At 44.6% G+C, this 25,631-nt stretch overlaps 1 protein-coding gene across 8 annotated transcripts in view; it reads left to right on the forward strand.

The window, feature by feature from the left end:
• mecom (MDS1 and EVI1 complex locus) overlaps positions 1 to 21,966 on the forward strand; it is a 139,848-nt gene extending 117,882 nt beyond the window's left edge. For 2 of the 8 annotated variants that reach the window (XM_034604518.1, XM_034604525.1), the window contains 15 exons: positions 1,578 to 1,680; positions 1,775 to 1,888; positions 2,521 to 2,632; positions 2,775 to 2,922; positions 3,070 to 3,250; positions 6,164 to 7,547; positions 7,763 to 7,853; positions 9,164 to 9,190; positions 13,169 to 13,335; positions 13,594 to 13,671; positions 15,385 to 15,554; positions 16,766 to 16,910; positions 19,157 to 19,402; positions 19,519 to 19,705; positions 19,995 to 21,966. In XM_034604518.1, the coding sequence (XP_034460409.1) occupies positions 1,578 to 1,680; positions 1,775 to 1,888; positions 2,521 to 2,632; positions 2,775 to 2,922; positions 3,070 to 3,250; positions 6,164 to 7,547; positions 7,763 to 7,853; positions 9,164 to 9,190; positions 13,169 to 13,335; positions 13,594 to 13,671; positions 15,385 to 15,554; positions 16,766 to 16,910; positions 19,157 to 19,402; positions 19,519 to 19,705; positions 19,995 to 20,129 (3,288 nt within the window). In that variant the 3' untranslated portion in view covers positions 20,130 to 21,966. The remainder of the gene's footprint in view (positions 1 to 1,577; positions 1,681 to 1,774; positions 1,889 to 2,520; positions 2,633 to 2,774; positions 2,923 to 3,069; positions 3,251 to 6,163; positions 7,548 to 7,762; positions 7,854 to 9,163; positions 9,191 to 13,168; positions 13,336 to 13,593; positions 13,672 to 15,384; positions 15,555 to 16,765; positions 16,911 to 19,156; positions 19,403 to 19,518; positions 19,706 to 19,994) is intronic. The other 6 variants (XM_034604520.1, XM_034604519.1, XM_034604521.1 and 3 more) reach the window with 6 other exon arrangements.
• The last annotated feature ends 3,665 nt before the right edge of the window (positions 21,967 to 25,631 follow it).

Here is a 25,631-nt window from a genome sequence, read left to right on the forward strand (position 1 = left end):
GTATCTGACCAGAACAAGAAAACAGCGAAGAGTTTAATGACTGCGACCCTTCTGTTGGTCCACAGAGACCTCCAAAGGCAGATTAAAAAGAAGAATATTTTTTAGGATTAAGTCAATTAGTTGTTAATAATTTACATGCAACATGTCTCTCCAGGTTTAGATGCGTTTATGCTTCCATCAAATCAGTTGCAGTGCATCCATTCATCCTCCGTTATTGATATCCAAGCGATCTGCCTTGGCCAGACTCTGCTTACTATTGACTTCTGCTCCCTTTACCCCAGTGACTCCCAAGTCTATGAAACTTCCTGTGCCTCAGTGAATCACAAAAAAATGATATATAATATATCATTTGCCAGAAGCTAGAACAATGTCACAGACATTTATAGAATAGTCGACAGAATACATCACGATCTTTTATTGTGACCGAGATATTTATCAAAACCCTCTGTGGAGCCACTGTGGCTCTAGTGGTCTAGCTGTGCTACGGCCAGGAATTCCCTTAATGAGCGGTGTACCTGCGACCCATGCCTTCCCAAAAGCCCCCAGGAAGGGTAGGGGGTGGGGGGGTCCCTTCCTATTGCATTTCTAATGAATTCCTCTGTCATCATTGTAACATCTATGTGGCAGAGGAAACTAATATGTTAAACTTCCAAAAGCATGCCAAAAATAACGCCATGTCTGATTGTTTCACAGAGAAAGGCTATTGTGTGTCCATGGGAAGTGCGCCGCAATCCCAGGGTCTTTCAGCTGATTCTTTAAAATGACTGACCCTGTCTGCATGCAGCCAAATATTTAGCAGCAGCGTGATTCCATAATCTGTATGCAATCTATTCTGGTTTTCTAATCTGTCTTTATGTAGAAATGCAGACTTTTTAACGTAGGAGCATTCCGTGGAGTTGTGCTGTATTTAATGAGCACATAGAAGTGATGTTAGTTCTTAAAATGATCTCACTGTGAGTTTCATCCATCATCGAAATACTCACTTAACGCAGTGCATTTTTTTCAACAGCTTGTTTATTTTTGCAGTTTATCACCATTCTTGCTCTCCACACATTTCTTGGCGGCTTCCTGACAACTACATGCATTATGGGAGAGTCCAGTTAGCGTGTGTGTGTGCTTGTGTGTGTGTGTATTCTACTTATAAGACGGTATATTTATTCTGCAGTATGGCTGTTCGCGCTTCCACTTTGTTTCCGTGTAGATGGATGTTTTACGTGATGATTAATTACAAGTTAATGAGCGTGGGGATTTTCACGTGTATGTTTTCTGTGCGTGTGTGTGTGTGTGTGTGTGTGTGTAGTTGTAGTGGTGCAAGTATAACAATCATACCCAACACAACTGTATAGTCAATTTGCATGTGTGTGTATTTTAATGGTACCAAGAGCTACCCAAAGTGACCTCCGCTGGTTTAGAGATTTGATTGCTAAGCCCACATTGCAAAAGACGAAAAACCCTACAACATCGAAGACAAATGGCAAAATGGCAAATTCTGCACATATTAAAATGTTGACCTCTACACTTTTGTTTGACCTTTAACTTTAAATCATAATCCCTGTGTGTGTGTGTGTGTGTTGCAGATCTTCTACAAAGTCACCAGAGAGATTTTCCCCGGTGAGGAGCTGCTACTTTTCATGAAGGCTGAAGAGTATTCATGTGATACCATGGCTCCTGATATTCACGGTACGCACCACACAAATACACATTTCTGTTCAAATCTAAAGCAACACATACTTCATTACACAGCTATTGTCCCCCCCTCCCTGTCACCTTGCAGAGGAGAGGCAGTACCGCTGTGAGGACTGTGACCAGCTCTTTGAGTCCCGCAACCAGCTGCTGGACCACCAGAAGCAGCCGTGTGGGATGCCCCCCTCCTCCTTCCTTAACCCAGGTTTGACTTCTTATTCTTTTGAAAAGAGGGACTATTTTCATGTCATTGTAAACAGTGGGTATAGTGAAGAGTGACAAGAAGGATGTTTAGAATCTGGCTGGGAGAACATGACACTAATGATGTAAGCCTCTGAAAAGGAGATCACAGTAATACACTGTGGAAAGAAGAGTAAAAAAACTGGCATTAAGAGCATTTAGATTTAAGTAAGTGTAGAGTGAAAGAAAACTGCATGTGAAAAACGTTAAAAACCAAAATATTGGTAGATGATTCCATTGAAACCATTACGACCACTGTGCTACACAGGTAATGCATTGATGTAAAACTCTGCATGTTGTAGCAGATTTACTGTATGATTCACACTCACAGCATGAGTGTGAATCATATTTACCTACATCATCTATGTAATGATATAGACAATTATTAAAGACAGCAAACATGCACCCAAACAGCTCATTCTTATATCATTTGCATTTTTAAGTTAACTTGCACCACCTGCAGGCTGCATGAATTTTGAAATACATCTGATACATAAGCTTAACCCAAAGAAAGATCCAGATTTCTTCTGCAGTATAGGGTATATATACGTTTAAAGAGTGGTCCTGCTTGGATTAACCTTTTTCTGATGAATCTAGGAGGGGACAGTGACCTGAATGCAGAGGAACCTCAAGACTTGCGACCGCTCCACCTGTCCCACGGTCTGCACGAGTGTAAGGAGTGTGACCAGGTCTTCCCTGATGCTCAGACGTGAGTGAGCAGCTGACGCGCTCAAATAATTTATTAATTTTGAGAGAAATTTTGCAACTTTCATTTCCAGATGCATGCGGAGAGCTGATAGGAAAGAAACTTCTCCATATACTGATAAATCCATATTTTCTGTCCCTTGCAGCCTTGAGGGCCACATTCTGTCCCACTCTGATGAGAGGGAGTATAAGTGTGACCAGTGCCCCAAGGCCTTCAACTGGAAATCAAACCTGATCCGACATCAGATGTCACATGACAGTGGCAAGCACTACGAATGTGAAAACTGCTCAAAGGTAAAGTGATGACTTTTGAAGGGGCTACGTTTTTTGTGTATTTGTCTACAGGTCTGTTTAGTTTGTATAGTAGGTGTGAATTATTTCTTAACGCTTTAAGAAGCAGATAATAACTCCGCCCGATGTCTGTGTGGTTCCTTCCCTCAGCAGGTGTTCACAGACCCCAGTAACCTGCAGAGGCACATCCGCTCGCAGCACGTCGGGGCTCGGGCCCACGCCTGCTCTGACTGTGGCAAGACGTTCGCTACGTCTTCTGGCCTCAAGCAGCATAAGCACATCCACAGCAGTGTCAAGCCCTTCATGTGTAAGTCACTAAGACCCTACCTATGTAAGTCTCCTCAGTACGTTATAACAATAATAATAACAATGATTGCTTGTGACGTGCCTTTAATAGAACACAATGTTATATTTTTTTGCAAAACTATATTGTCTATCCTTCCTCAGCTGACGTGTTGGTCATGTAATGCTCTGCAGGGATTACACGTGGTCGATAGAGTAGCTGTGTTTAGAGTGGCAGCACCATTTCTTTAGAGTCAAGAGTCACCCAGTTACATCTGCATCAGCACTCTCACACACTGCTGCTATGGGGATGGCAGCATTTAAACATTTGAATCAATCCCATTTGGTTTAACCTCACAGTGACCCAGCTTGACTGGCTGTTAATGCTGCAGCTAACACACACACACACACACACACACACACACACACACGCACACACACACACACACACACACACACACACACACACACACACACACACACACACACACACACACACACAATCCTCAGCTAACTCCTGCAAGACCCAAACACATTTTGACCTTTCACACTTTCAACACCTCAGACCACCGATCTCATCTCCTTCCCCTAAAGCATTATGACCTTCACCCTTTGCCCCTTTCGTTCTCTCCTTCCCCGACACTACACACCAGCACACACACATGCAAGCTCACACACAAAATACACGCACTCTCCAAACACACACGTACACACACACACATGTGTATGCATAGGTCGTAGTGACTGCATCTCCGCTGCAGACCTCTGACTCTCCTCTCCCGTTCCGCCACATCCACCATTCCTCACAAATAGCAACCACATGTACGGCCCTCTTCCCTGTGCTCCCTCTGAATAGGAGTCCATTTGCTGTAATCAGCAGAAAATATGCAGGTTCGAAAACAGCTAATGTGCTGTGTAAAAAAATAGAGACTACGACATGCCGGCTGCCTGGGAGAAACCATGTGTGTGTCTGAGATGTTTGTTTGTGCGAGTGCTCTTTAAGGGCACGAATGTGTGTACGTATGTTTTGAGACAGTATTACACTGTATGCATGCGTCATTCTGTTTGCATGTTAGTCTGCACGGTGTGTTTAATTTGTGTGAGTGTGTGTGTATCTCAGAACTTTCACCATTATAGAGGAGCTCCTGCTGGGTTATTAATTCAGACACTCAGCTAGCCGCTACATAGCCACCACTCCACTCCCAGGAATGTGTTTATAATATTTTCTTACAGTTTATTAACAGCTGATGAATGCACATGTGTCGTGAGTCAGGTCTCACACTCAGTGTGTTATGCAGTTGCGTTGTTGGTCTGTAAATGTCACAAGTACATGATTTATGGTGCAGGGCCTTTTTTTCTTGCAGTTTTTCCCTTCCCATTTGGCTGTACACACACACATAGAGAGAGAGAGAGAGAGAGAGAGAGAGAGAGAGAGAGAGAGAGAGAGAGCGATACAGCTACACCCTGCAACACACACTTTTAATTATTATTTGTATTCCGTTAGAATCATTATTTGTGTTGCCAAACTGTGATACAGTTTTTCAAAACCTAACTTGCCTAAGTTGCTTTGATCAGTGTAAAAGTACTAATATAATTCCTTCATCTGCTTTGCAAGACAGAAACTTCCTGAGAAGAAAATCAAAAGAATCCACCAAAAAAGAAAAGAAATAAGATGACATTAACTCCTGGCCCAAACTATCCTGTTTAGCTTTTCTCTGGGGTGTTTTATGTAAATCTGTTTCCACAATACTTTTCCCCTGCTCTTCCTGTCGATCTCCTTAAATTGCCTCTTGTGCACCTTGAGATTGGAAGGCATCCAAAGTATGCAGAGGTGTAATCACAGTGTGAGCCTAACCACTTCCTTATCCTCATACTGAAGATCTAATAACATTGTGAAGCAAAATCAATCATCCAGAGCGGCTTCTCGCTGCTTTCTGAAATAGTAGGTTTACGTCTATTTGAAATGTCTCATGTAGAGTTTCTGATCTGTAAAATATCCTATATTATAGAAGGGGGGCAAACAAAGACCCGTGGCCTTTTTCATTAACTATATTCTTGGCTTTTACAAGAGAAGCAATAGGAAAGGGCATGTGAAAACAATACTTGTGCAGATACCAGTGCTTCGCTATCACCCCTCTTTGTAAATTCAAACAAATCCTCATTTGGTTGTAGATCATTTTGACAGATTAATAATGGCGACAGATAACTTGAGGCCGGGTATTGTCACTGTACGTCTTCCAGGGTCAGACTGACATAGTGACGGAATACAGGGGTGGACTGTGGGAAGGTCACTTAGCTCAGGACAACAGGGACCTAGCTATGGGGACAAGGTGAGGGGGCTGAGGGGGTGACAGGAGTGGCCCGGAGGGGGAAGAGGGAAGAGGGGCAGTAGAGGACGTGAGACCTGTCCCTGGGAACCGGACTGCAGGATAGGATTCATTCAACTCCGCTTCCTTCACAAACTTAAAATAGAGCCATTGTACTTCATGCGGCCGAGAATGTGTGCGAGTGTGTGTGTATCTGTTTGTCTGCATGCCTGTGTGTGTGATTCAGTTTCTCTGTGTTATGTGAATATTTTGTGAATGTGCCTGCTTATGTGTGTGATTGTTTACTGACTCCCTGGGAGCGTCCCTGGGAGGACAATGGGCCTGGAGATGCCTGGGAATTCAGTTTGATGTGCAGGTGATGAGTGGCAGCAACTGACTCACACCATCAACCAAACAGATTCACTTACAATGCCAGGATCTGGACACACCTCTCCTCCTTATTGTGCTGGAAATCCATTGTCAGAGTATTGATGGGAACACAGGAATATCATTCATACTCTATTTCCTCTGCCTCAGCTTCAACCAGCCTGAATCATGTTAACAAGAGATGTCATATCATGTGATGTTATTGTGCTTTTGTGTCTGTTTTTTGTTGCATACCAATACGTTCTATGTCTGTCTCCGTCTCCCTGCAGGCGAGGTATGCCACAAGTCCTACACCCAGTTCTCTAACCTGTGCCGCCACAAACGCATGCATGCTGACTGTCGCACACAAATCAAGTGCAAGGACTGTGGGCAGATGTTCAGCACCACATCCTCCCTCAACAAGCATCGGCGCTTCTGTGAAGGAAAGAACCATTTCACTGCAGGGGGATTGTTTGCCCAGGGTATGTCACTCCCTGGCGCCCCTGGCTTGGACAAATCAGCTCTGGCGATGGGCCATGGCGGTGTTGGATTGGCTGATTACTTCGGGGCCAGTCGTCACCTTACCTTCCCTGCTGCCCCAGCATTTCCTTTTAGCTTCCCCGGTCTCTTCCCCTCTGGACTCTACCACCGGCCACAGCTCATTCCTGCCACCACCTCTTCTATCAGGCAACCAACACATGCATCTATTGTCGGGCCTGGTGTAGAGCTAAGTAAGAGTCCACTGCTGCCTCCGAGCCCTGGCTGTCAGGAGTCCCGAGAGCTCCTCAAAGCTCTCCGTAAGGATGGCAGTTCACCTGGCAGTCAGATGACGGCCTCAGAGCTCCATACTCAGAGCTCATCCTCCACAAAGCAGCGAATCAAACAGAGTGACCAGTCCGAGAGCAGCGACCTGGACGATGTCAGCACGCCCAGCGGAAGTGATCTGGAGAGCACATCAGGCTCCGAGCTGGAGAGTGACATGGACAGTGACAGGGAGAGGGGGGCTGCTCGAGAAAATGGAAAAGGCCCCAAAAGGAAGGCCAGTGAGGGAGGCCCCCAGAGCCCCAGCTTGACAGGCAGCAGTGCTGCCAAAGACTTTGCAGGCCCTTCCCTCATCCCACCCTCGCTGGACGAGCACACAGCTGTAACTGGGGCTGTGAATGACTCTATTAAGGCCATTGCCTCAATTGCTGAGAAGTACTTTGGCTCCACAGGGCTGGTTGGCCTGCAGGACAAGAAGGTTGGGACTCTGCCCTACCCCTCCATGTTCCCTCTGCCTTTCTTCCCAGCTTTCTCTCCTCCAGTTTACCCTTTCCCAGACAGGGACCTCAGACCTCCAGCCCTAAAGGTCGAGCCCCAGTCTCCGGCAGATGAAGGCAAGAAGGCCCAGAGCAAATCTTCATCCGAGTCACCATTTGACCTTACTACCAAGAGAAAGGAGGAAAAGTCAGCTCCATTCGCTCCCTCCAAACCAGAGGCCTCCAACTCTCGTGGTCAGGATCAGCCGCTGGACCTGAGTCTGGGGAGCAGGGGCCGCGGACGGAATCCAAGAGAGGAGGAGACAAAGAAGAGCCTCGGTTATAAAGAAGAGAAGGGAGCGGTGGAGATCCCAAAGGCAGACACCTCCTTACAGCATGCCAGGCCCACCCCATTCTTCATGGACCCCATCTACAGGTATTGTTATTCCCAGTAGCTTAATGTAAACTCCACAACAAACTACTGTTAACCATTTGTGCTATGAAAAAGCATGAAAAAGATAACATACTTTAAATGGTGTCATTTACTATCATATAATTGCCAACTGTAATATTTTGAACTACTGAATGTAAGTGTACATTGTGTATTTGCTGCTGTGCTTGCGATAATAACTGATAGAAATCTACTATTAGCAGGGTTGAGAAGAGGAGAATGAGCGATCCGTTTGAGACTCTGAAAGACAAGTACATGCGGCCAGCACCTGGCTTCCTCTTCCATCCACAGGTACGTTCTGATTGTAACATTGATTAAACAGACAGCAACAGACCTTATTTCAATGGGTATTTCTTGGTAAGTCGTGCCCATTCGAGTTCACAGTGGCTGTAAATTGATGATTTGTGTCATCTCACCTTGGCGACATCACTGTTATGACTGTTAGCTTTCTATAGCTGCAGATGTAACAACAGCCTGACAGTAAATCAGTCAATATATATTATCATTCTGTGGGTTTTATGGTCGTCCCGGACTGACCAAACTGGATTAATGAGTATTAGTATGTGGCTCCAGCCGTATCCAAGCTACTGCCTGCTAAGCCCATTGTTGGCTATCTGAAACAGATGTGGCAGAAAGAAAGGGCACCCTGTGACACGTCTTCCCATAACGTGTCTTTGATTACAATATGAAAAACGATATGCTCTTAAAGCAATGATTTCTGCCCCTGGGTTCTCTGTGCCAGTGTTTCCAGTGTGCGACTCCATAAATATATATATATGTATATGTGCGTGCGTGCATGTGGATGCGTGTGTCCATGACATGTTGCGTTGACATTCATTTGTTCAATCTTCCCCTGCGGGTGAGAACGGTCCATCGGAAAGTGAAAACACCACTTTCTCAGGCGTATGATTTTTTTTTCTTCTTTTCTGGACGTTTCAGGTCTGGTTTTTACAGGCTGTTTCATTTGTCTGATTTATGTCCCCTGTCCAGACTGCTGCATGGGCCCAGGCTGCAGCAGCCACATGGCCGTCCAACACGCCTTAATGAGGTGTCCTATCAGTAGAAACACTAACAGAGTGCTTAAGCCATCTTTATGACTTTATGATGTCTGGACACACAAATCATTCCCAGAAACACCAGACCTGGGTAAAAGGCCTAAACCAGACCAGGCGTGGGGCCCTTCTGTATACTTTTGAGGGGGTTTGTTTTCAGTCACCTGACTCACTTTTGAGCCATATATCAAATAAAAGAGGTTGCAAAGCTGTGGGGACTGGAACTTTTTTCAACCTTTGGTGATTCAGCTTTTTATTTCCTGGCAGGAAATTTTTACTGCTAACCAGTTCTGGCTTAGATTACATACTGGAATTGTATTTGTAGCTGGCTATAATGAGCTTATTGAACACCAGGAAGTGTTGGGAACTGTTAAAGCCTCCTATAATTCCAGCGCCATAACTTTACCAATCATTTCTCTTTCAAAGTTAATCACTTTGAGATCCATCATCCCCTCTATGTCCACATGTGTCCAATCAAAACCTGTTGATTCATGCGCCACTTCCTGGTTCTGACTGCTGTCTCTCTCCCTTCTGTTCCGCCTCCCTCAGTTTCGTTTGCCAGATCAGAGAACTTGGGTAAGTTCCTCCGTAACGTACAGTAGTGCTATGTGTCTGTGCCTCTGCCAAACAGACCCCATCCCCTAATTAATGCATGGGCTGCATAGCAGTTTACAACTGACATCACCCAGCAATGCATGGCTTCAGCCAATCACCACCACGCACTGGCTAGACTTGTGTCTGTTTCTGTGTCACTTTTAGGACATTTTCCTAAGTATTTGTGCGTTGCTTTTTGATCTGTTTACATCTCACATCTACATCAAGATGTATCCGCTGTCTGATTCACATGAAAGGGTTGAAGCGGGGATTTCCATTCAACTCGTCTGAATATGTGTTTGCTTGTTTGGGGACTAGTGGGCTCTCGCAAATGGGCATGGGCTGGATGAGTGGATGAGTGGTGGGGTGGAGGGTGGTGTTTAGGGGGGCTGCTTTACATCAGTGCAAGGGTAACAGTCTCTGTGGGACACATTTGTGTCAGAAGGGGGGGGGGGGGCTGGTTCCTCCCTCCAAACATCTGGTTCCCGATTAACATCAACAATTGAGAGCTGAGAATGCATCTCGCTAATTAAGGCCCTCACAGCATCACTGACATCTGAAGATAGCCAATCAACTGCTGGTCCCAGAGCGACGCTACAGCAACAAGCAAGTTCACAGAGGCTCACACACTGCCTGGGGGGGGGGGGTGGGGGGGGTGGGTCTGGAGGTTTGTGTATATGTGTGTGTGTGTGTGTGTGTGTGTGTGTGTGTGGGGGGGGGTCTCTTTTACAAAGTAGTGGGGGGGGATGTACGAAACCTTTGAAAAATCACTTTAGAGCTAAATGTGCAGCTGTTTATCCTCCTGTCGTTTAATTCCAACATTTCACACACATGGCATCGTCAGACAGTGGCCTAATGACACTGACTCACCATCCATAAAACCAGAGCAGTGGCAGAAGGGCTCTTTTTGAAGTGTGATCTGTGGCAGACTGTTACTTTACTTTCAATCACTAATACAGCTAATCCGTGGGATTGGACACGTGATCCATTTACCACTCCACATCAAAAGCGTTTGAGGGGTTTAGAGAAACTTCCCAAATACTTCCCGAAAATGTGACGTATAATAAAACATTGCAGAAAAAGTTAAAAGCATTATTTGGTTTCCGTAAACAATTTCTGACAATACAGCAGTGGGTTCAAAAATATTTCCAAACAGGAAAAATATGAATATATCACAATATATTATTGTTATGTACAAATCCTTGTTCTTCACCTAAAATTAACAATATAATAATAACAGCTAGAGGGCCACATGCCTCTGTCAGGGGGCCAACAGTCCCCTTATGAAACCACATTTAAATTCACTAGATCCACATTTTAATTCTGCAGGGTTAGGTTAAAATGAAATGTTGAAAACGGAAACATGGAACAGAAATCTTGGAAATTGGTTTCGTGGTTTTTGCTGAGACTTAAAAACAACATCCTTGGTGGAGGTATTTGCCAAAACCCTGTAACCATGTTAAGTAACAGTAATAATAATAATAACTCTATTTATACTGCACCTTTTAAAACATCCATAAGGAGGAAAAAATTTAAAGCTGGAATACAGATATCAAAGACAAGAAGAAAATTAATATAATTTTGTTCAATTCAAAGACAGCAAATGATATAATACAAAATGAAAAACATGACATCAAATAATACAACATCATTTAAAAGTAAAGGACAAACGAAACATAGGATACACTGAGGATGCATTCCATGACATAGAGGCATACAAATATCTCTAAATGTAAAGGATTCAGAGGTAAATGTTGACCAGAGGTGTGAGTTTAAACTCTTAATAGAGTGCAGCAGCACGAGTGGGCTGAGCTGGGATCAGAAATCCCCCAGTGGAGGGAATGGAGTCGTTTGAACTCTAAAAAAGTGTCTTATCAGACGGGCTCGATACTGTCGACAGCTTTAGGGGCCTTAATGTTCCCAAGAGTTATGGCTTCTCATTGACTAAGGCAGACAAACTGAGCATTCACTCCGGTGCCTGAAAAAGAGCCCAATGAAATACACAGAGCACATTCAAAAGAAATATGAAAGCAGTTCACCTCCCTCTTTCCCTGCAAACCCCTCGCCTATCTTTCAATCCAATCCCCTCCGTCTCTCTCTCTCTCTCTCTCTCTCTCTCTCTCTCTCTCCCCCTCACTCTGTTCTCCCTCCTCTCGCCTTTGATTCATGGCGTGCAGCATTGGCATATTCATAATCAAACGGACCTGACACTCCACATCCTCCCTCAGTGGGAACGTCGACGGCTGCGGCAGGAACTTTACACTCGGCCGTCACTCCTAATCAGCCACTCCCAACGCCAGGCCCCGCCGCCATCCATCAGCCCTCCTCTCCTCTCCCCAGACTCTCTTCTTTCTTTCTTTCTCCCTCTCTTTCTTTCTTTCTTTCTTTCACTCCCCTATCGTCTCGTCCTTCATCACTCTTCTTCTCTGATTCTCTTCCTCCTCTCTGTGCTTTTCCCCTCGGTGCGCTCCATCTTGGCGTGCAGCCTGAGAGTGACAGGGGGTGAAAGCAGGAGATGGAATGTCAGAGTCGGAGCAGGGCTCTGGTGGAGGACCCGAATCACCATTGATTTGCTGCCTTATTGAAATAAGAATAAGAAACAGGCTGAAAATTCAATACACGCAAAATAATGCAAATTTGTGTGGCCCCTTAAGAAAACGAAGGGGGTGAAACTCCTCTGTGTGTGTGTGTGTGTGTGTGTGTGTGTGTGTGTGTGTGTGTGTGTGTGAGATGGGCTGACAGGCCCCGCGGCCTACTGGGACCCCCTCGCCCCCGCCCCTCCCTCCAGTTCTCCCTTCACTCCCCCCCTCCAGCCCCCCGCTCCTCCCCCATCCCGCCCCTCTCAGCACAGCGATATCATTATTACCCATGTCTGGCCCTTGATCAGTAATGTCAACATCTTTCATATTGACGAATGTGCTGTCTGCCCACATTGTGCACAGAATGGTTTACAGCCCAGCAGTGGACATGAATCACTCCTCTATCCCACACACACACACACACAAACACACACACAGAAACACAGACATGTATCTGACAACACACACACACAGATACACACTAAGCACGTACAATCGCACGCGCGCGCACAAAATTCCCGTGCCTGCACACACTACACACACATGCATTACGAATACATTCTTCTCTTTCACACATATATTTTCTCTTTCACATACATCGATGGTAATTAATCAGCGACCACCATGCGGCACATAGTTTCTCATTCGTACACACACACACACATACGTGCGCAGACCAACTGACAAGTATACATATCTCCTCAGAGAGTATCGTGATGAAAGCAAACGTTCAGCTTCATTAGTAGATTGGCTGCGGTCCTTAATCCTATATGTGTGTGTATGTGTGTGTTTATGTGCCCACTGTACGTGTGTACATTAGAAACAAGAGTTGGATGAAGTACACGAATAAAGTTTTACACCTGCTTTCTAGACAACAGATGAATAGTGTGTTTTTTTGTTTTATATCAAAGTTATGAATCAGTGTCACACATGCTCACGTACACCGGGGATTCGACCTTGTGATGGATGAATCATTGATGAAAGTCACCGATACCTGTATCACTTCATTTCACCTGGTAGCGTGCCTGTAAACAAGGCTCGTCTTTCAAACCAAATTATACATCAAAGGTTTTAATTATATCTTCGATTTAATAGTCAATCAGAATCAAATGATAAGGTATCCACAGCAAATGTAAAATATATGGAAACATCCATCTCTAATGATATATTTTGCCTAAATTACATTTTCTGCATCCTGCAACCAGGAACCACCGCGAGTTTACATTGATATCCTCCAACATAACTGCATGGCACTGATAAAACTCTATTTAAAAATCAGCCTCTTTGCTTTGCATGACGGACTTTGCCATGAGCTTCGAGTGTGTTTTTAGCCACAGCACTAACCCGTCCCTCCGTCCTCCCTCTCCTGTTGTCTCCTCAGATGTCGGCCATCGAGAACATGGCAGAGAAGCTGGAGACGTTTGGCTCGTTGAAGCCGGAGTCTGGTGACCTGCTGCGCTCCGTCCCCTCCATGTTTGATTTCAGAGCTCCGCCCTCTGCACTCCCAGAAACGCTGCTGCGCAAGGGCAAGGAGCGCTACACGTGCAGGTAACTACCGCAAATGATTTGGTATATTTTGTTTTATTTTTATTTTCCGTATTGTAGAAATATTCATAGTGCTTTCATATGAATCCTCAAAGAGTGTTTTTGTGGCTATTTTGTTTTGTATGTGGACATTTGTTAGAGGACAAGTCATTGTCAGAATTGCTGTTTCTTTATTTTTTTTTATTATTGTAGATAATATAGTTTTTATATCACTATAGTAACACAGGTAAACCCTACTTACAAATCTTTATTTTTTTTTAGATATTGTGGGAAAATATTCCCGCGCTCTGCCAACCTGACCCGCCACCTCAGGACTCACACAGGAGAGCAACCATATAGGTAAGATTATTACTATACACATGCACACACACACACTCTCACACACACACACACACACACACACACACACACCCACACTTGGAGCCGTGTGTTATGTTGAATTGGTGTGTGGGTGTTTAGTTTTGGTTCTGGTGTCACTGAGCTGTTACAAGGAAGAAGACAGTCCAACATAAACATGTCAGCTGAGTATCATCCTCCTCTCATGCTTCTCTCCAGCGACGCGCCAAAGATCCTCCTCACTTCCAGGAACAGAAAAACACAACACAATACGATATAGGCACATTATCATATAGTCAAGTATCAGATTTGCGCAATAGCACAATAACTCCCTCCATGAAGAACCGCGTCTCTCTCCCCACAAATATGAAGCGAATGCAGCAAAACGCGCTTTTTACAAAACAAACTCTCGAGCAGACAGAAAGACACATTGAGGTTTTCCCAGGAAACACTTGTCTACAGTCAGAGCGGAGTTTAATAGCGTTTTCTTTATGCCGTAGAAAGCTTGGAATAATTATCCTACCGCCAAATAATTTTCCTGATGAAAGATGGTGTCCGTTGTCTGGGTGACAGGACGAAGGGAGGAGGGAGGGGGGGGGGGGGGGCTGGGCAGATGAGAGGGGAAGTGAGGAGGTTCGGAGAAAAATTGGGGAGACGATGGAGCGCGGGCAAACGTCCAGGCCCGGCAGCTTAGGTCATTTCTCTTGTGTGTATGAGGCCAGACTCATCTGCGAGCCCACTGGCTATTTGCTGCTCAAAGTGAGGCTTTCAGTCCAAATAAAAAAGATCACAAGCTTAAGCTCTTCAGAAATCACTACTAATAATAGTAATCATAATAATTGAGATTTTTTTGTCAAGGCAACCTTGCTAATTGTTAACAAAGTCCTCCCCCTCCGACGCTGCAGAGTTTTTCAGGTGCTGCTGAGGCAGAAGGAACAATGCAGCAGCACTTCAGTGTACATGTAAAAATTAATCTTGCACATTTACTACATTTGGATAATGAGTAAGCCCTGGCCAGCGCTGCTCGGCTTTGTAGTTACTAAGGTGGAGGAATGTTGGCCCAGAGCTCGGAGGAGGCCTGCTGACCACAGGGGAGAGAGAAACGCAGACGCAGGCCTCTGCTGCCCCAGCCTGATAGCCTGCACTCGGCACGCTGGCACGCCATTAAAGATCGCCGCTGTTTATTGTAATTCATTTTTTTTTTGTGGAGATAACCGGGGGGTTCCTGAGGGACAGCCAATCGAGCGAGCTAATTCCACAAGAAGAAAAGATGTAATCTTCTCGTATAATTTTGCATGAAGAAACTTGGCAAGGGGCTCTAATTTTGCAGGGTTAGGATCAAATCTGTTGCATGCTTATTTTGTGAGAGAAGAATGCAATTTTATTGCGCTGGCTGGAGATAAGAGACGGAGCTGTTTCACCTTAAACAAGCTCCTCCATCATGTCGGGGGCTGTGGGACTGCTGGGACTGTCTGTCTGTGTGTGTGTGTGTGTGTGTGTGTGTGTGTGTGTGTGTGTGTGCGTGTGTGCGTGTGTCTGTGTGTGTGTGTGTGTGTCCTACATAATGTATCTCATTATGTTTCCCACAGAAAAAAACAGCATTTCCTGGTTCATTGGGTAGCACAGCTGTACTTTCCCTGTTGCCGCTTGTGTATCTTTTTCAGTTTTTGTCATTTATTGGTTGTTTAAGTGAAATGTGTCCACTCTGTCCTGCAGGTGTAAATACTGTGACCGCTCCTTCAGCATCTCCTCCAACCTGCAGCGTCACATCCGCAACATCCACAACAAGGAGAAGCCCTTCAAGTGCCACCTGTGTGACCGCTGCTTCGGCCAGCAGACCAACCTGGACCGTCACCTCAAGAAGCACGAGAACGGCAACTTGTCAGGTGAGAAGAATTTTTTTTTGTATATAATAGAATAGAATAGAATAATAGATGATCAATTTTAAGTTTTCTCTGCTGTTTCAATTTTTCTTTGAAGTTTTTCTTTATTCCACACACAAGACAGATGGAGATATATACATAATCATAGTATAATCATAATCAGCAGTTGATAACACTTGTGTAAATAAGATAGAAAAGACACATAAAGAGAGGAGCTCAGGGCTCTGTCATTGCTGCTGCTATTGGTGTCCATCTTTTAACTTATCAATTAAAATTGATACCCCAAACTTTTTTTGATTTCTTTTTTTACACATTTGTAGATGTTCATTTTTTGAGGCAATCCCAGAATAAATTGGTAAAATATCCCATCATCACAAAGTCCTTTTTCATATTTTATCAGAGAAAACAAGAGCTGTTTTTCTACTTTTTGAGATTTACAAACACTTTGGCTGATTAATATAAATCATAATCAACTTTAGAATCACTTTTAGAAGCAGAACAAATAAATAATTAAAATCTGTCATGCAACTGCAGGAATTTTTTTTTTTTGAATGAGCAGCAGAGCTCATGGGATTGATAAGTGGCATCAGCCCGACTCTGAATCAGCAGAATGAGCAGTGACACTTGGCCAGTCGCCGACGGCAACAGTGCAACAGCACATCTGAGTGTGGATTGAGTCTGAAGAGACTTACAAGACAACAGACTGAAAGTATTAGCAGGAGACGCTTTCTTCCCACAGTTAAAATAATAGCAGCGTAGCCTCTTGAACTTACAGCACTTTGGCAGGTCTGTCATTACGAATGCATTTTGTGTGGCCAAATCTTAAACCCTTTAAATTGTTGTCAACGATCTCAAGTCTCCAAAGACACCAAATATTTCACGAAGAATTCAGAGGAAATGTGTTTAACGTGATGCATGGCTCGGTTATTCCCACTGATGTCATGGCTCCAGCATTACATCAGTGGGAAGAAATTGGATTTGAACATTTCTATCACTTCATTAAAGTGTTGTAAACAGCAGACGCAGACAATGCACCAGCACACAGTGTGAAGAGAGCGTGTTTCTATTTAAATATACAGACTGAGAAAAATGGTTTAACCTCACAGTTTCATTTTAGACGATGACAGAATCATTTAAAAATGTTTTACAGCAGCGAAATTAAATATCCAAACACCTTTAGAGATGAAACTGTAATACATTGTTTCTTCCTGCAGGCACTGCAATGTCGTCTCCTCAGTCTGAACTGGACAGCAGCAGCGCCATACTGGACGACAAAGAAGACTCGTATTTCAACGAAATAAGAAATTTTATCAGCAACACTGGGCAGAACCAGACGTCCCCGGACCCCTCAGAGGAAGGGTGAGCACATTGTTTGTTTCTGAGGATGACGAAGATGATTACAGACAAACGTTAGGGAACCAGGGCCTGATCCAGGGGCCGGGTCAGGGGGGTTACAGGCCCCAGTTGAAATCAGATTGGCCCTTGAAGTGCCCCTGTCCGGTCTTTTTTTTTTTTTTTTAAATGAACTAGTCACTTATTGACAATACTTATTTTTTCAACTTTTTTGAAATACACAATGTGCTTGGACAAGAATTTTTTTTTAAATTTCATAGTCTATGGTGTGTGGCTTTGAATCAAGCTATAGAGCTAACAGTAAACATGGAATTACTTAAATGTGCACCTTACTGAATCAGGAATGGTGCATAGATGTTGGACATGATTTGCCCCTCTGTGTAAATTCGGGCCAATTTATGGCCCTTGGTTTAGAAAAATTCGAGATCCGCCCCTGTAGCTCACTACTCTTCACAGCAGGTACAAATGGAACCAGATATACGCTAACTTTTATTTATCTGAAACTGTGCAGGACCTGATAGTCTGACCTACGTTAGTGCATACTGAACTCTTGCAGTAATTGTGGCTTCATTACCGCTGTTGGACTCCAAAGGCTTGAATAAGAATGAATAATGGGTCAGCTGCTATCAGCCCATTTTAGACGTGCGTTTTTTATACCACCCAGCCAGCTATCGTTCATAATCACATCATGTTCAGGGTCTGGAGTGGAGAGCAATCATCTGCGATGACATTTAACATAATCACCGGTTTTTGAAACGTGCAGGAGCTCTTTATATCAATTGCCTGTTTGGCCACACGTACGAACAGATATCTGCGCGCACGCAACTCTCCCTGCAGCGATATGCAAATAAATTCTTGGAGCTGCGATCGGGGGGCGGATAGCGGCTGAGAGGTCCGCTCAGGTCTCGGAGAGTTTGTTTTCACGTGCCTCGCGTTGGTGTGATCACAGGGGCAGATTGTGAGGCCAGATACGGATCTCACAGTCGCAGTGTGTGATTGTGCAGGAGGCCTGTGAGAGCAGGGCCGGGCGGGAAGAGTGTCAGAGGGCCAGGGGGAGGGGCAGGAGGACGGAGGAGGGAGGGGGGGTGCAGCACATCTGGAACCAACATGTCTGCCTACAGGAAGAGGGTAGAGGGGGTGGGGTCACAGGGTCGGCCCGTGTTTCCTTTCAAAGTGCTTCTCTCCTGACTGCTTCTGATAGATACTTTATCCTCAGCAAATTACCACGTTTGAAAGCGTAATTAGCGAATCTGTTTTCTTAATCACAGAGCTCTCTCTCACTCTCGCTCTAGTAGAGCTTGGTCCCTCTTCTCAGCGCCGCGAGCTCGACACAGCACGAGTACCGTCTGTACGGGGGGAGCTCTGTCGAAAGCACAATGTCATCAGCTGCCAATAAAGGCGGAAAGATGATGTCGATCCTAAAATCTGCAAAAACTCCCCCGTTCTAAAGTAACTCAAATGCATCCCTTTCAAACCCAGTGCAGGTATCCTGTTTATAAGTACCCTGTAATTATGTGGTGATGTACTTTTTTTTCTATCTGTCTACTTCTCCTCGTCCAGCTCTCGGTTCTCATCCCCGAATCCTTTGTGAGAGAAATGGCATTTTTGGGAGATGACGAAAGACGTCCCAGAGTGTAATTAGTGAATCAGTCTTAATGTGGTTCCAGATGATTTACCAAATGGTGGTTTCCTGTGGTGCTGAGACAGAGGGACAGATTAAGACTCAGGCAGTTTGGATAGCTGGCTCTCGCTCCCTCCACGGGGAAAGAGGAATGGGCCGGTTGGCATCGCTCTCATAACTCTCTCACCAAATGGGGCTGTCAGCTAAATATTTTGCCTATTAGATGAATACGAGATAGCAGAGAAAATAAACAGGGAGAGGGGCAGAGCACTCCAGTTAAGTACTGCAACGATCAGCCCGGTGCTGCCGTGGCCGAAGGGGCCCCCGAGCCTCGATGACAAACGGGATTCTGGCTCTGCTCTATCCCAGCTGCCATGTCTTGCTTCAGATTCATCTCCTTCTGCTGGTTATTCGATGCACGCCATTGTTTTTGTACTGAACATAGAGAAAACCCATTAGTTTAAGAAGCACCAGATTTCAATTCTTCATTTGTTTCAACATTTTTCTCTGTTTTCCTAAACATAGAGTATTTATAAAAACGTAGCAGTTTTAGTTATTAATGGAGATTCCACTGTAATTTTTTTAAATTCAATCAATCTGTATTGATCTAATCAATGTCTCTGGTCCGCAGGTTAAATGGCGGCCAATTTGAAGAGGAGAAGCCACTGATGGCCAGCCATGGGTCACGTGACCTGGAAGACGAGGAAGCAGAGGAGCTCGGTGCTGATGAAGAAGAAGGAGACGAGCCTAGCAACGCCTCTGGGAAACCGGAAGGGGAGGTGCTCCCGAGCAACCTCAGTGATGATGTCACACAAGAGGAAATGGACTTCACTGGGCCCAACGACTTGAACCTCAACTGCAAAACCTCTCCCAGGGGGTAAATTTCACACAGAGGCACACGATTAAAACATCATGTTATATATTGTGAATGATGACATGCTGTCAAAAAGCATCTTGAAAATGTTTCATTTGAGTTTTCTGCTTGCCCACCAGGTATGAGGATGAGGAGGAGCAGAGCAGCTACTCAGCCCTGGATCATATTCGCCACTTTTCAGACATGCGCAAGCTGGAGGAGAGTGAAGTGAGCGATGGTGACGGAGACGAGGACGATGGATCATTCGGCTCTCCTTCTCTGACTGAGGCAGTCAAACAGCCACTCTTTAGAAAATCTAAGTCTCAGGTAAGAGAGACACTGACAGTTCATGTGCATGTTTGCCTCATAGACTGTAAGTAAAGATGGACGACGCGTGTCCACTTCCTCCCACTATCCAAAAATGAAGCCAAAATACCAATATCAACATCTTGCACATTTGGAGCCAGAGTCTGCGCTTGGCTTCACTTTTGTGGAGCTGTCATGTCGTCCATCTTTATATACAGTTTATCCAGGGTTCACCTCCACAGTATAGATATATATTTGAATTAATGATAACATGATAATTAAACGTAATCCCTCTCACCCTCTCTCTCAGGCGTACGCCATGATGCTGTCTCTGGCTGAAAAGGACTCTCTCCACCCAGCCACCCACACCCCCGCCACCATGTGGCACAGTCTGGCACGGGCCGCCGCCGAGTCCAGCGCCATCCAGTCCCTCAGCCACGTATGATGACACCCCTCTGCGCTTTTCCCTTTCACCTTTCGACCCCTCAAAACCTGGCCGATGGCACTGGGAGCCCAATACAGTGGGGCTATCTGCGGGGGGGCCCCCATGATCATCCACAGAGTGACTGCTGAGCAGAACCACAGCCCATCTGACTGCTGAGCGGAGCGCCTCACACGACGCAGGGTTACTGTGCGTGCAGAACCCAGCCCCGTCCCAGCCCAAGAAAGACCCCCAACAGATAGAGAGCAAAAAAATGTGTCCGCCTGAGACCCTAAAAATTGATTTCTTGCATTAACACCAAACTGGATGTGGTGAAAATAATAATGCTAAAATAATAATAGCTGTATTTATTCTGCTGAATTTCTATGTTTTGCACAGCAAAGGCAGCTGGTGGACATGGAAGATGGATGTGCTGATGTATCATTGCTTAGACTCCATTCATTGGCCAGCACATACAGAGCGAGGAGAACATTTCACGCTGCGAGGGTGGGGTGGTTGTGTCTCTAAGACGGACGGCCTCAGCTACACTGTGCGTAAAAGAATAGGACCCCCTCTAATCTGGATAAAATATATATCACAAGAAATCCCTCTAAACCCGAGACATCCACAGTTGTTTCCCATAAATCCATGTACTTGATGTTAAAAATCAAAGGTTGTGATTACAGCGACCTCAGTTCAGATGGAAACCGCTCCATGTAAGGACAGCGCTAACATCGCTTTGATATCACTGAAGAGATGAAAAAAAGTAATTGTTCAACTGAAATCAGGCCAGTTTCCCGTCTGAGTTTCCATGGCTGCGTGTGTCCGTACAATCACAGCACTGTGTCTACCAACTGTTCTCCACTGCACTCCATCCCGCCCGCCTGCGCTATCTGTGAAAGGATTTAAATAGATTGTCTTTTTAGTGGAAGAGAAGAAAACACCTTTTTTTTGTTTTTACTGAGATAAGTAGCCAGTGCTGAAGTTAATTGTTGTTCTGTAAAAGGGCATATGTCTGTTTTATTTTGAAAAAAAATCCCTTGAATCCATCCTAGTCAGTCAACAATACCACTAAATAGCCTGAATGCTAGTCGTTAGCTACTCCATGCTTGTGTGTCTTTCATTTTTAGACAATCATGATTTTTGTTCTGTTTTGGGGTTTTGTTTGTTTCCTTGTTTTTATTTTGGGTGTCGTTGTTGTTATTTGCTGTTGTATGTTGAGAATTGTATTTATTTCTTGGCAAACTGTAGTTTGTTTACTGAATAGCACTGCTCTTAGCCCACAGGTGACGAGGACGTTTCCTCGCCGGGCTATCCCAGAGTTCCAAGGGGTTTGTAGATTACATTCGAGTGCCGGATAGTATTAAACATACGATTCACTCCTTATTCTTCTAATGAAACCGGTCGATGAATAGATATTACTTAGGTTTTTTTTTATTCTATGACAATTTAATGATTCAGTTGTAAAAAATGGAAAAAAACATAAAGAATGAATAATAAAAAAAAAATGAAGCCAGGTATAATTTCTTCATAAGCGCATGATTGGTCTTGGTAAGATCTGTATCTGACATTTTCTACGGTTGTCTGCAAGCTTGTGTGACGTTCGGTTCATGTTAATCCCTTGTGCCAAACTTATGATAAATAACAGATTACTTTTCATTTATTCTCCCGTTTTGAGGGACCAGTTTTTTTTGTTTGTTCGTTTGTTTTTGTCGTTGTTTTGTTTATAATCGATTTTAAAAAGTAATCAAGCAAGTTGAGGTACTTTGTTTTAATGCTTTCTACAATGTAACTGTTATGCATTTCAATTCAATACTGTGGGAGGAACAACTAAGAAATAAAGGACTACAATGTGGACTGACATGTCTTCCGGTTGTTTCTCATTAAACATCTTTTTACTCACTTCTTTGTCTCCCTTTATGCTCACACCCTCACCCTCCATAATAGTCCTTCTGGCTGCCCATCACTTGGGCCTGAACAGAGATTTATACAGAGAGACATGAGTCAGAAAACCACCTGGTGCTGTTTTCTGGCGCTCTCATGGCCTCCGAGTGTGAGGCAGAGCTTGAACTCTGGTCCGCTCCTTTTTTTTCCTCCAGGCTTTGGCTCACATAGAGCGAGGGGAGCATAGAAAAGGCTGGAGAGCGCCTGAATGTGGTAGTGGGAGCGCAGGCAGGAATGTGTCCTCTTTATTTGTGTCCGTTTGTGGGGCATGATGGATGAGGTGGGTAGATGTGATGACCTGGCTCATCGCTCAAACGCTCAATAAGAGTCCCATCCTGCAGCAGGCCTCCCCGTCCGGCGCCCCCCTCTGTCACATGCTGCCAGCCGACGTGGGCGGACATTGTGGCTGCGAGGGTTGGAGGTTCAGCGACTCCATTGTCCGGCAAGTGGGGGGTTGCAGAATTGGGCATGACAGTGAAGATGGCTGGCGCTGACACTCCACATTTACAGTGCTCTTGGCACCCTAATGGATGGGGTGTTTTCTTAGGGCCTGTTGTCGGCCCTCGGGGCTCCGTGGGGCGTCCAGCTTTGATGAGGTCACAGGGGGTCACGCAGTGCTGATGAGGTCAGCGTGGGTCGTCCAGCTTTGATGAGGTCAGTTGCGATGATGGTAGCGTTGGCGCAGGCCAGGACCATAATAGAGTGGCAGTGATAATGGCCCTTTGTATGAGTTTGGCCACCTGTACTATTGTGGACTAATTCAAGCCTTTAAGCCTCATCCGTTCTTTAAGATTTGTAACAATCTTTTTTAATATCTGCTCATTACAGTTATTGAACATGCATATGGTGAACATGCATATTTACAAGTGCAACATATTCGGAACAACATTTGCGTTAATTTCTCTTCTTCCGTATATGATTTGGCAAATGGACTTCACTCTCTTAAGTAGCTTTGATTTTGGTCTCCATTTACTCCTGTTGGAAATACCTGACTCTTTTTGAGCCAAATGTTGTCAAATACAGTTTGTCTGTAGTTTGTTGTTGAGCAGCTATTGAGTGTGGGTTGTCAATGCTTTTCTGCCAAAAACAGCTGCCTGCTACGGCCAAAAATGACGCTGTGAGAGCAGTGAGAGTGAACCAAAAGATTACATTTGAAGGCCGCTTTCATGAATCTGCCCCATGAATTCTTGTGAACAACATTTTAGATCGTGGACCGCGTTTTCCTTGTGTTTGGAATTGGGTGGTTTACACTCTGAGTTCTCAGATTCCTGTTTTATTTTGAAACTTCATTCATCATATGTCTCTTTTGCTTAACTTCCTGTCTTTGTCCTGTTTCCTGCCCTTGGGATCGGCTGCACCTGTCTGATGTGTTTCACCTGTGTTCAATCATCCCTTGTGTATATAGTCTCTGTGTTTCCCTTTGTCTTTGTCAGTTTTATTTTTATTTAAGGGTTAGGGTTAACTGTTGTTTTTTTTGTATTGATTGTCTGTTTTGTTTTGTTCTATTTATATTAAACTGTGGTTCATCAACCAAACTGTGGTGCCTGGGTCCTCTCAGGCGAAACCTTGACAGCCACAAATAATGACTTGAAAGACTGTAAAACTAGCTGAGTTGTGTGCAAATTTCCTTTTGTTTTGTTGCTTAAAACCACCCATCTCATAATGCACACAGTCATTTGATCATTTCTTTAACCAATATCATGACATTATCTCACCAGACAAACAAAATAAAAGTAAACAATTTAATGATAAGATAATATTAGAAATAAAAAGGTATAATGTAATAAAATATTAACTGAAAAACATAAAATCCCAAAGATGAAAAATGAACAATTAACAAACAGAAAAATATAGCATGTTGGAAAAAAATGTGCAACACATTGCAGTTTTAAAGTGGCTCCAATAAAAGTTTCCACACAGTTGAAAATACTCCTCCCCTTCCCCCCATCATGTAAGTAAGATTTTCCAGTGCAACACAACATGCCCTCTCCTTCATAAGTATTTATGACACATCTATTGTTCGAGCATATCCTCCTGACCTGAGTCCAGAGTCAGTTAAAGTTTGCAGTTTTTAACTATCAAAAAAAACTTTTGGGATGTTTACCTATTATGCACATTCTTGCTTGCACATGCACCTTCACTCCCACAAATGATCCATTGTTATTGTCAAATTATTGATAATTGATTTAACTGGTATTCCTAGTGAATGTCCCTGTTTCATCATATTGAAACAATGTATTTCTTGCCTGATATTCATTTGTAATTAAGCCAGGTATTGCGTGAGAGAGAGCACTAAAGCAACCATGGTTCAACTGTAAGTTAAATTATCTGTAACTGGAAGAAATAACGAGAACATTTTAATCACCTTGCGTTGCTGCAGAGCGATTATCCAGACGAAAAATTCTGCATCATTCTGCAGATGTAATAAAACTGTCAAAAATTTCAACTGTTCAACGAGCTTTTAACAAACAGGGATTATACCTCGACTACATCTGGGAACCAACTTGGCGGCGGGACTTTTGCCACTACCCCTCGCTGACCACTGCACCCCCGCTGCAGTTCAAATTGCCCATGTAATTACATCACCTACATAAAGAACTTCCCCCAGACAAAAAGTCCAAAGGCACTGGCTCTGGAAAGAACACCAAAATATTATGAATAGAGAGCAGTGTGTATAATGCCATTGTGTGTGGGCAGTGAAGTGGTGCGAGGAGGGCACCCGAGTGAGTTTGGCAGCTTAGCGCTTTTACTGCTGTGCATGCGTCGGTTTGATCAGCGTTGATTAGCGCATGCCAATGTCACCCATGTATCCTCTCACACTTAATCAACACGTTGGGACGAGTTATTGCCGTCATTAACCCACAGCGTCTCATAAAGGGCCTCAGTGTGTATTGAAGTGTGGCTGGCAGGGCCTAGTGTGTGAGGAGGTGCTGGATCCCCAAGCTGCCGTGTCCCCACTGTGTGTGTGTGTGTGTGTACGTGGTCGGGTGGGCACACCGTGGGCAGCACTCGGTGGGCCTTGGAGCCACTCAGCTAATGGTGCAGCTGGCACAGCCTCAGAATCCATCAGGCCTCATTACAGCTCCTGTTCAGCCACTGTCCGTTTCTCTTTTTTTCTTCTTTCCTCCCCTCCTTCTCTCTGTCCTCACCACAACCCTCCCTTCCTTTCCTCTGCCACTCGTCCACGCAGCCGGCCCTGTGTGGCATGTAACTGCCCCGCTCCCCTCGCTCGAACATACATCAAGCCCCCAGAGAGGGGGAGCTATCACAGCTGGCAGCTCTCACGCAGATTGACTTGGCACCCGTGCTGACTCAGACGCCAGGGGAAACATTTTCGGAGAGGGAGGCATGGATGGGTGTGGGAGTGTATGGCTTTCAAGGAGGGATGGGGAGGTGGAGGGGGGTGGTATGGAGGGGTACTTGCAAACAGCTGGCTCAAGTGTGTTGCTCTGTGTGTGTGTGTGTGTGTGTGTGTGTGTGTGTGTGTGTGTGTGTGTGTGTGTGTGTGTGTTTGGGTGGGGATATTCCACAAATCATAACATCAAGTTTTTGTTGTGTTTACAATAATGGTAGCACCTCCTC

This window comes from Hippoglossus hippoglossus, chromosome 13 (genome assembly GCF_009819705.1).
Source record: "Hippoglossus hippoglossus isolate fHipHip1 chromosome 13, fHipHip1.pri, whole genome shotgun sequence".
NCBI classification, from domain to species: Eukaryota; Metazoa; Chordata; class Actinopteri; order Pleuronectiformes; family Pleuronectidae; genus Hippoglossus; species Hippoglossus hippoglossus.